General features: G+C 32.5%; 1 protein-coding gene across 1 annotated transcript; it reads left to right on the top strand.

The window, feature by feature from the left end:
* Positions 1-8,671: 8,671 nt before the first annotated feature.
* On the top strand, positions 8,672-10,515 carry LOC143572368 (WRKY transcription factor 22-like). Its single transcript, XM_077057552.1, has 3 exons — positions 8,672-9,139; positions 9,814-9,927; positions 10,059-10,515. Exons 1-3 carry the CDS (start codon positions 8,748-8,750, stop codon positions 10,513-10,515), a joined length of 963 nt encoding a protein of 320 aa, XP_076913667.1. The 5' UTR covers positions 8,672-8,747.
* The last annotated feature ends 1,010 nt before the right edge of the window (positions 10,516-11,525 follow it).

Genomic DNA, 11,525 nt, shown 5'->3' with positions numbered 1-11,525 from the left:
TGACAGTTTGACCATCAAGTAAATATATCATATATGCAAAGTTAGGTCAAGAGATATGGTCTACACAACAGTACAAAGAGTCAAAGTTATTGACAGTCAAAATGCAGGTTTTCTTGTTATTTCATGTGCAAAAATAGTTTGCATTTAAGGAGGCTGCTAAAATGCAAATGGACGGTTTGAAGTCAAATGTTGGGATGTGGGGGGGTTTAAATGATAAAAGAAAAAAGTAGTGGGGTCAAAGATGTAATAATTCAATAAGGTGTTGAAGCCCTCATTGGTGTATCCATTTTGAGTCAAATAGTCCGAAACTTTAGACCGTTGAGTTGAATATATTAAAAAATAATAATTTAACCAACTATAGACATGAGGATAAGGAATGTTTATTTAAAGTGGCCCATGGTATAAGTTCTAATATTATTCAGTCCAACAAGAATAACAACCACCTTTTATGCATATAGACAAGCTAAAAGTACAAGCACCTAGATACAAGATTAACAATGATATTGTTTTCCAATTTTAACTTGATATTAAATATTTGTATACTTTATCTAATATTGACAATGATACTGTTATTCAATTTTCTATACTAATTAAGTGATTATGTGTTATATATTAATGTTTTTATAAAATTTAAAACTAAATAATTTGACGGATTGAAGGTTTACTCAACAAGATACAAGTTGAATTGGTGGGGTTGCAATCAGATTACTTGACAATTAACGGAAATTGTGATGAGAGAGCTTATGGAAGGAGCTAAAGGATCGTTGGGGTGAGGTTGTGGGGGTCGAAAGAAGACCGATTTCCAGGATTAAGCATCCCCATTCAAATCGATTATAGTCTCTCGGCTTCGATAATCGCACATGGGAAATAGAAGGCTTTTGTAACTTGATTACTTAAGAAAATATTTACTTTATTTCATCGTTTCAAATAATTGGGTTATATATTATCTATCATTTTCCCTCACGTGTAAAAGCAATTCCTCAAGTTCATGGAAAATAGAGTTTTAGTTGATATGTTGTTTATATTATAGGTTCCATGAATCTCTCTAACCTTCCATTGGTTTCGTATTTTTAATAAAACCATACGAACAAGATTGATGTCGTTAGCTTCTTCGTCATCAATCATCGTTATCTTCTTCATTTGTTTCTTGTTTTGATGACTTTTTGATTGTTGCATTCTATATGCACTTTATTAGATGATAATGATTTTGTTGGAGTCTCAAATTCTAAATCCAGATAACAATATAATAGCGTACATGATAAGACACGAACATGAAATGTGTATACATGTACACGACACGAAAATTTATAGTGTACCCGTTTCTCATACACGAACACAAGCCTGCTACTACGTGGTATACACGATAAGAAATTTGGATAATAGGTAGGTAGTAAATTGTATTCCTAGTAGAGAGATTACTAACCTACTAAGTAGGGTTAACGATGAGGCAGCAAGCTGTGACGATCGGAGGAAGCACCGGCGGCTGCGGGGCCGGAGTTCCTAGGCGACGCTGATGGCTAGAGTTTAGAGGAGGAGCTGATGGTCAGAGAGGGAAGGTCTTGAGTGGTGATGGCTGAGAAACAGTGAGTGAGAATGTTTTAGGAATTTAGGGTTTAGGAAAACTTATAATTATATATGTATTTTAATTATAAAAATTTAACCAGGTACTTAACATGTACTTAACAAGTAAACATGTATTTTACCTGTATTAACAAATAAATTCGTATCTACCTGCTTAGTACACGAAACCTGTTAAAGCCTTATATGTTGCCTTTTAAATTCGTGTAAGTACGTGTTATGTATTCGTGTCTTCGTGTTATAAATTGCCAGCCATTGATAATAGTTAAACCTAAGCTGGACTTAAATTAATTGTTTAGTTAGTTAAAACTCGTTGGACCAATAATGGTTCAATGTGGGCTGATCTTTTGGGCTTCTTCATGGATTCAATAAAACTAAACTCTTTTTAGTTATATCGTGGAAAATTAAACCCTCTTTAGTTTAAGTGTTTGACACATCATGTTTCTATTCAACGCCTGAATGATTATGAATTATGACTATATGTTTCGTATATGTTTCGTATTTATTCAGGTTCTTGTGATTTGTCATTGGTGGGCTAACAGTTAAATTTAAGTTGGGCTCAATTTAATTGTTATGAGCTAACTAAAACCCATTGAACCATTAAATTAATGCGGGCTTAACTAATCTTTTGGGATCGATTCAATTGGTTTGGTTTATACTTAACTTTGATGCATCGTATTTGTATTCGACACTTGAATAGTTAGAATGATTACGCCCTGGGCTACGGTTCTCACTAGTGACGGATCTAGAAACTAATTGCACAGGTAGCGTAAAACTTTTTTTAACCGTGCATTAAGAAACTTTTTTTTACGGTTTCGCATTTATGAGGCCTGATTACGCGTTTTGCACGTGGCAGACCCCAATAACACGTTTTGCTCATGCATGTGTCTGGTCACGCGTTTGGTGCGTCACGGGCTTGGCTTCGTGTTACAAGCGTACCAGCGCCCGGTTAACCCATTCGAAATAGCTGATCAAAACAAGTTTGTTTATAATGGGCCCATCAAAATAACCTAAACTTGTTTGCTTATTGATATTGTAAAACTATTCAAACATCTAATCTAATCTAACTATACTATTAAAGCAAGATAATTTTTCCACATGACACCATTATAGAGTGTCCACATTGGATTCCACATAAGCAATTCCCTTAAATACATTTTTCACCTAATTAATATTTAACTAACATTCATTAAAATGTAAAACAATTCATTAAATGCATAAAACCCTCTATCCATTATTTTTCATTTAATTACCATTCTAAAATTATCTTAAGCTATTCATATAAATTTAGAAAGACTAATATTTAACCTTTTATAATTTAATATAAAATTCTTTGTTAATTTTATTTTATATTCATTTAAATCAATAACAAAAATTTGACTATATAAATCAATATAATGGCTAAAATCTTGAAAAATTATTAAATGGTGAAAATTAGGACAAACTTTTTATTTTTTTTATATACATATAATTCAATTTTAATACTTTTAAGTTATAATTTGATTTAAATGAATATAAAATAAAAGTCATAAATAAAAATTATTATATGAAATAACTGAATTGACGTATTACATATAATAATTTTTATTTTTATTATAATTTTCACCCGTGTGGAACACGGGATGTAACCTAATATTTAATTAAGTAAGAAAACAAAAGAGTCACACATGTTTGAACTTGAAGTTGGAATATTTAAATTTGGTGATGATCCGATGTCATCGTTTTCTTTACTTTGACGTTTAAAAAGGTTGCTAGTAAAAGGTTGTTTACTCATTTTCAAAGTTCCCTAAACAAAATTTAAACCAAAAATCTAATATCAATTTCAATTTACACATAAAACTAAAAGCTATATCCCTAATTAATTCAAATTTAAATATAGACCTAAATACCTAATCAATTCCAATTTAAACATAAACCCTAAATCCTAAATTAATTCCAATTTAAACATAACCCTAAATCCCTAAATACAATAAATATTATCGGAAAGATGGGGAGGCCGGAGATGGAGTGGTTGGTGGCTGACTGGAGGTGGAGCCGTGGTGGCTGGTTACAGTTTCGCGAGGTTCAAAGGCTGAGCAGAGTAGTCTCCTTCTTCTTCTTTTTTTTTATTGTATTAGTTGGGTTATTGGGTTTTTTTGTTTGGGCTTGGACTTTTGTTGGGTTTAAGTATTAAATTGTTTGGGCTTAAAATATATAGGGGTGACGTTATTCTTTTTCAGGGGTAAAAAAAGCACGAAAACCGACTGAAATTTTTTTTTACACTACCGGTAAAACGTTGAGGGGTGGCGGAACCTCAAATGGTACATCCATCACTGTTACTTAAGAATCAAACAAAACATGTAATACTAACCACATAATCTAATCCTTGTATATATGATATTATATTTATCCGGAGAAGTATAGTTTGAAAACCCTCTTGAGTTGAGAAAACCCGTGAAAACCCTATGTAACATCGTTTTTTTTTGTTACATGTAATATATATTACATTTAATACAAAACATCGAAAACATAAAAAAAATGTTTTGCTATTTTTTTTTTACATTTTTTTAGTAATTTTTATATATGTTTTCAGGAGAAAGAAATGGAAATAAACTTTTATATTTTTTATTAACTTTAATTGTGGACCACAAGATTTAATCTTTAATTAAAAACATGTTGTTGAGAATGAGTTTCTAAAGTTTTCACAACTCAAATGGGTTTTTATTCTAACCTAACCCTATATGCCCATATTTATCATACACACACACACACACACACACACACACATATATATATATATATATATATATATTTGCAATTTTAAAACCATGCCAACACTTGTAAACATCGGTGGTCGCTAGTCGGGTGGTGGGGTAGGGACTAGTGATAAATCAGGATTAATCGAATCGGACTTTAATACATAATTTTCAATTTTATACATAAAGACACACATTTTTATATGTAATTTTTTCAGTTTTATACATACATAAACATATTTTGGTTGAAAATTGGCTGGAATCTTGCTGGAAATCGCCGGTTTTTTATGGAATCGCCGGAAATTGCTGATTTTGGTTGGAATTTCGCCGAAAACCATAGATTTTGGTCGGAATCTCGCAATTACCACATATTTTGGTCGAAATCTCGCTGGGAACCGCCAGTTTTGGCCTGATTTGACCATTGGCCGATTAGCCCAAAATTAATTAGTGAAGTGAGGACTAGTGATTAATCGAGGATTAATCGGCGCCTAAGTTGAGATTTTTGCAACACTGCCAACACCTTTTACCTATGGTACCGAAGTCATTAGGTTACGGGAACAACCTCACAAGTTTCTTTTTTACGTAAGGTACTCACAACTTTCACTAGGTTACTAATTAACCCCAAAACTTTTCAATATATTAACGCTCAAGTTCCATTAATTTACGCAAACAACCACACAAGTTTTGAATATAATACCGAAGCCATACCGCCTGATGTCTGTCATATCGTAGCACGTTGGGTTTCTTTCACTCTATATATACAGATCTCTCACCGCAACATGAAAGAACACAGAAAACGAGTATAGGTTTTAAATGAGTTAACATGGTTATCATAATAAAATAAAAGCTAATATCTCACAAAATCAACATCAAAACCCCATGCTAGAAAATCAGGCACGGAGGAGCAAGTGGTACATAAACCCATAGCCTCACGCCAAATAAATCTCAACTTATATTTTCCGTTATCTTTGAAAATTTTGATTCCATTATTCACCACCGTCTTCTTGACTCGGTCTTTTTTTTTTAATATTATCTTTCCTAATAATATAATTTTTTTTAAATATTATTTACCAAAAATGACTTATTTTAAAAATATTTACTAAAATGAGTTTTCTAATTTTTTTAAAAACATAAAATGAGTTTTTTAATAAACTTTTCTTCTTCTCACTCTTAATCTTATTGAATAAAATAAATGTTAAAAGTAAAAACTAAAAACCTCTGAAATAAATAATTTAAACGTTTATTTATTATAATAAATGAACCCCAATAAATGGTAATTATGTCATCATTTATACAACAATACAATAGCGGCTAACGTATGTACTACGTTTCTAATGATTTATGACGTAGTTCATATTTCTTATTAGAGTAAATTAATACGTACTATTTTTTTATGGTAGTAACCAACATTTATGATTATTCAACGCATGCATTTTAAATAACACTTTAAGTCGACTTGATTATACAAATCTTGGATTTAAAAGGTTTCACATAAAATAAAGAAAGATGGTTGTTTATCGATTATATTTTTTAACCTAACATACCGGCATCAAGAAGATAATATATATATTTGTTTCTAAAAGTCAAAATATGAATTTAGTAATGTTTGACGACACGAAACCTACAGATATATGCCTTTAAATACGTTGAAGTCTCACACGTGACGAAAAATACAGAGGTTTCAAGTTGGACTAAGGAATTTTCTTGCCCATGATGGGTTTTCTTTTGAAGATGAAGTGGAGATGATCGGGTAAGTTAGTGGCCTATTAGCAATTTAAATAGCCATCCACAAAAATCTACAGTTTGAGTGTTAAAAAATTGGAATATTGGTTTTAAATAATCCAAACCATGCTCTATTGGCAAATAGCAGTCACAACTTCAAACTTGATTAGTGTTGTTCCCAACTAAAGGAGTATTTGTCTTTAACAGACAGCGACAACGAAGAGTTAATTCCGTTAGTGTGTTGCTTACGTGGCATGCCCAGGAGTAAAAAAAAAAAACATATACGTGGCGCGCATGATTACGTGGCAGGTAGCCTAAAAATAAGATTTCAAATGAACCATTCTTCTTCTCCAATTATAACCCTAGAAGCACCTTCAATTTTGTTTCAAAAATTTGATCGTATTGATAACAATTTACATTTAAGACTTTTGGGCTTTTGATAAGGAAGTATCAACGAGTTGAATGACATATGATTAAAGTGGAATCGTATTCGATTTGTGACTGGCGTTTGCCGAAAAATAGAATCAGCGACGGCGGCGGAATGTATTCGTCAAAGGGAACCGATTTCGAGTGAGGGAAAGAGTTTGTGAGTCTGGTGTGTTTAACGAGAGGAACACACCTGGTGTCCTCATTTCCACTTCATAAGTATGCTTCTTCTTAAATTAGGGTTCCAATTTACATGTTGGATTCTCTATGCTAGTAACTTCAGATCTATACTTTGATTTGTTTTGATTTTCTAATCGGGGATTGTAGGGTTTGCATAAGGTTTAGGCATTTTGGGTCGTAATGACAGGAGGTGATTTGGGTTGTGATTCGGCTTTTGGTTGTGATGACGACGGTTCTAATCGCTGAAGGTGATGGCTGAAGTGGTTATGGCTGAATTGTTGTGTGGTGGTTCTATGATGTTGGGTTATGGCCGTAGACGGTGGGTAGCGGTTGGAGATGGTGGTAGCACTGGGGGTGTTGGGTACTCATTTGTAGTTACGGAGGTCATTTGTTCATTACGGAGGTCATTTGTTCGTTTCAGAGATCATTTGTTCGTTCCCGATGTCATTTGTTCGTTACGAGGGTCATTTTTCAGTACGGAGGTCATTTGTTCATTACAAAGGCCATTTGTTCGTTTAGGAGGTCATTTGTTCATTTCGGAGATTATTTGTTCGTTTCGGATGTCATTTGTGTGTTTTATAAAACCCTAAATTGTACGTGAGTTTGAAGAGGGGAGAGAAGCAGGCGTTGTGTCTGTATGTTTTATAAAACCCTAAATTGATATATGATATATAACTGAATTAGAAACAAAAAAAAAAGTTCAAAAAATTCACTAGAAGCCGGAATCGAACATGTGAACGTTCAGTTTACAAAACCAACTATTAACTGGCTAGGCCAGTTAATGTAACATGGTGGTTCCTTCCTAATTTACAAGGCGCTTTCTTTAATATTTTCTATATATAAATAAACTATTATTTCGAAACTCAGGTGGTCCCAAGGAACCATAATAAAAAATTGGCCTAAGGCAACCTTTACTTTATAAAAAAAAGTTGCATTAGGTGAAGTTGTATTAGACCTAATGCAACCTTTTTGTTAGATAACGTAACTGTTTTTTCAAATGCAACGTTTTAAAAAGGTTGCATTTGAAAGAAACAGTTGCGTTATCTGATAAAAATGTTGCATTAGGTCTAATGCAACTTCACCTAATGCAGCTTTTTTTGTAAAAGAAAGGTTGCCTTTGGCCAATTTTTTTATTATATAAATCCGCCCCTGGCTTGTGTTCCGTGCTGAAAACAACCCAACTCTGGCATACCTAGACTTTAAGCGTAGGGTACGTAAGCCGAGGTTTGGTATTTAGTGAGTTTTCGTTTATCTTTAATGGATATAGACATGTTTTGCCGAGTCTTAATCACTCATTCTCTATGTGACCATGTCTAATAGTTTTGCTTCAGATGTCTTCTGGTTCAGGTGAGAAACCAAGTCGGGTGGTATCTAGTCTTCATAATGGATTGCACGTACACACGAGAGGTGTAAACGATAAAACAACTTTTATTACAAGAACCAAGCTTTAATGTGTTAATGTAGTTTCTTTAATGATAACTCACACACTATTTAACTCTACTCATAAATTACACATTTTTTCAACTACGGACTTTAACCTTCTCATTGATAATTTAAAACCTTATTCAACACATTAGCACCGTTAGGCAAAAAAAAATCCTTTTGTGTTAACGTAGTTAACAATTGACACTTTACACATAATAAACCATCAAGTTTACACCGTCATTCATATTTTAATCATTTGTAATTTTGTATACTATACAATGATTTAATAGCTCTACAATGAACTTGAAATTTTGAACAAGAGGGTTAACTTATATTGTATTATTTGCCCAACCCATCCGTACAAAAAATATTACTGCTATAATAATAATAGTATTATATTATGTGTGACATGATAATAGAAACAAAAATCATGGAGTCAAGAAGCTTGAGAAACGAGTAAAAGCCGCATGCCGTGTCACAATTTTGTCCAACCTTACCCTACTCCCCCCCCCCTCTCCCCCTCCCCCTCTTTGACTTGCCACCAAAGTCAACATCCCACTTGTGAACCCCTTACACACACCTAAGATATTTCTGTAACACATAAATTAATCACTTATAAAAACCTCAACACCTTCTACATATCATCTTCATCTTCAAACTCTTTCTTTTCAAGTAATATTAATGTTAATGGCAGACTGGGGTTTACAAGCTGTCATCAGACCTAATGAATATGATCATGATATCGATGATGGCCACCGTTTTCGACACCTTGATCACGATGACTTATTCGCAGGATCCATTGATCATATCAAGCAAGAATATTATGATCAATCTCTTCTCTTTAGTTTCCCTCATCTTGTTGATCAACAACATCATCATCATGATATTGAAAAAGTTGTTGTTACCGATGAATTAAACCAACTTTACAAGCCTTTTTATCAGGTTCCTAATATTCATAACAATATTCATCATCATTTTGATCAAAAGATTCATCAAGATAATGGACAAGAAGTCAAGAATTTTTGTGGGTCTGCTACAAAAACCTCACAAGCTACACCAAAGCTCAAAAAAAGGTGTGCTTTTAAAGTTTTAATGATTCTTTTTATTTTCTTGAAATGCTCATAAACCCTAAAATAGTAAAATATGATGATGAAAACTTAAGCATATGACTTTCTCCTAAGAGAGGTCTCAGATTCGAATCTTACTTTCATTGGTTTGGTTTCCTATCATCTTAAGCGTAACTTGCTCCGCACAAACTATGATTTACTTCATCATGTTGGTTAACATGTTATTGACGGTGTTGTGAGTTTTCCAATCTCATATTCGAATCTTACTTTCATTGGTTATCTACCATCTTTAACATAACTTGCTCGGCACAAACTACAATTTCATCGTCCTGTAGTTGGTTAGCAGGTTATTGATAACGCTTAAAGTTCATAGATCTCATATTCGAATCTTACTTTCATTGGTTTTCTACCGTCTTAAACATAACTTGCTTAGCACAAACGACGATGTACCTAAACATGTTGGCTAGCAGGTTATTGACAGTGTTGTGAGTTTTCCGATAACAGTACTTCTCAAAGTGATGAATCAAATTAGGTTACCAAAATGATGAATTAATTAGGTTATATATCTTAAGAAGATATCAAATCTCTTGGAACCATTTTCTTAATCAGTTCTTTTATGGATCTTGATGCTTAGTGTATTATCACAATAAATTAGTGACACTTTTCGTGGGCATGTGCAGGAAGAATCAACAAAAGAGGGTGGTTGTTCAAGTAACAGCCGATGGTTTGTCTTCAGATCCATGGGCTTGGCGAAAATATGGCCAGAAACCAATCAAAGGATCAATCTATCCAAGGTACATACTATAGGAACCTATAATATTTAGAGTTTTAACATTGAGCCATGAGTATGGCTTATCTCTATATATTGTAACCCTATAATAATCTGATGTACACATTTCTAATAATTTGATTTTATATTCTACAGAAGCTATTATAGATGTAGTACTTCAAAAGGTTGTATGGGAAGGAGACAAGTGGAGCAAAACTGCACTGATTCAAGTATCTACATTTTAACCTACACTGCCGAACATAACCACCCAAAACCGACTCGTCGGAATTCATTAGCTGGAATTAACCGCGGCCGACTCAAGGCTACTCCAAAGAGTCCCACCATTAGTGAAGGTTGTGAAACTGTCACAATATCAAAAGACTCCCCCTTTCATTCTCCAACACCTCTTTCAGTTTCATCTATTGAAGATGAAGGCCTCCAACAATCAAACATCAAACACGAGACAACATTGCTCGATAAATGCGATCACAATATGATGCCAGAATATTTCAAAGATGACGACGACTATATGGTTTTTAGCGAAAATTTCTTCGAGGGCTTGGAGGATTTTGGAGGGTATAAAATGGAGTCATCATCTTATGTGCTTTGTTAGCATACATTGATGATGTTTTAATTTTATTTTGTAAATTTTCTAAGAGGAATTGTGTTTTAGAAAAAGGTTATGTATAAGGTTTATATGTTTACATATATACGTAAATCATAAAACAAATTAAGTGTTTCTTAATGAAATTAGACAGAAAATTCAACAAATGTAATAATAAAGATTTAAGAGTTAGGTTGATGGCTAGTGAGATGAATAATTATAAATTTATAATGATAAAGAGGCCACTCATTTATTAAACCAAGACTATTTAACATTGTAATCTTTGATGATACAAATATACATAATGCATTTGTACTAAAATAAATAAAACAACTTTAGCTAAACTATAACTCAGTTATAATTTTACACAACCTTTTTAGGGTCTCTATTTTGTTTTATTTGTTAATTTGTTGGCTCTTGGAGGATACGAAGAGAATTTTGAACAGTTTTTTTTTTTAATTTCCTTTTATCGAAATATATATAAGTTCTCTTAAATAGAATTGAAATGCAACTAGCAATTCTTGGGTTAGATAATTATCCTATATATCCTTATTTTTATTCATAAAATGCAATGGTACTTAATTATAATATTAGTTTATTTAGAGGCGATGTCTATGACTGTTTCAACTCTAATTAATATTACAAATTAAAATATCGCTAGATTAAAATATTTTAAGATTTTAGGTGATTTACAATCAAATGATCACATTTATTGATATAAAATTTCAATTTGATATACAATACTCCGTATCACATAAACGGAATAATTAACGTGATTAGTTATTTCAGTTCATTGCTAATTAATCTTATTAGAAAATGTAATACCATAATCAACATAGTGTTGTATGTTTAATTTGTCAGTTTGCAATCACTTTATATCGTTTTTGTCTTTTAATGTGACCAACTCAAGAGCTATTATTCTTATTATCATTTTATAAATTCTCAAGTCTAAGCTTACTGAATAGCTTCAAAATCAACTTAAAACCATTTTGGAAGTTATTATACCGATAATAACTTAC

Source organism: Bidens hawaiensis, unplaced genomic scaffold, assembly GCF_021521415.1.
Source record: "Bidens hawaiensis isolate Kalapana, Puna unplaced genomic scaffold, B.hawaiensis_p1.1 tig00025810_1, whole genome shotgun sequence".
NCBI lineage: Eukaryota > Viridiplantae > Streptophyta > Magnoliopsida > Asterales > Asteraceae > Bidens > Bidens hawaiensis.
The sequence above is the reverse complement of the archived record's forward strand: the minus strand, read 5'-3'. Positions and strand labels throughout refer to the sequence as shown.

Bases quoted from the DNA above. Each gene is read 5' to 3' on its own strand.
- LOC143572368 (XM_077057552.1), top strand. From the start codon at position 8,748: ATGTTAATGGCAGACTGGGGTTTACAAGCTGTCATCAGACCTAATGAA. The intron at 9,140-9,813 runs GTGTGCTTTTAA...GGGCATGTGCAG, and splicing joins ACACCAAAGCTCAAAAAAAG to GAAGAATCAACAAAAGAGGG. The intron at 9,928-10,058 runs GTACATACTATA...TATATTCTACAG, and splicing joins AAAGGATCAATCTATCCAAG to AAGCTATTATAGATGTAGTA.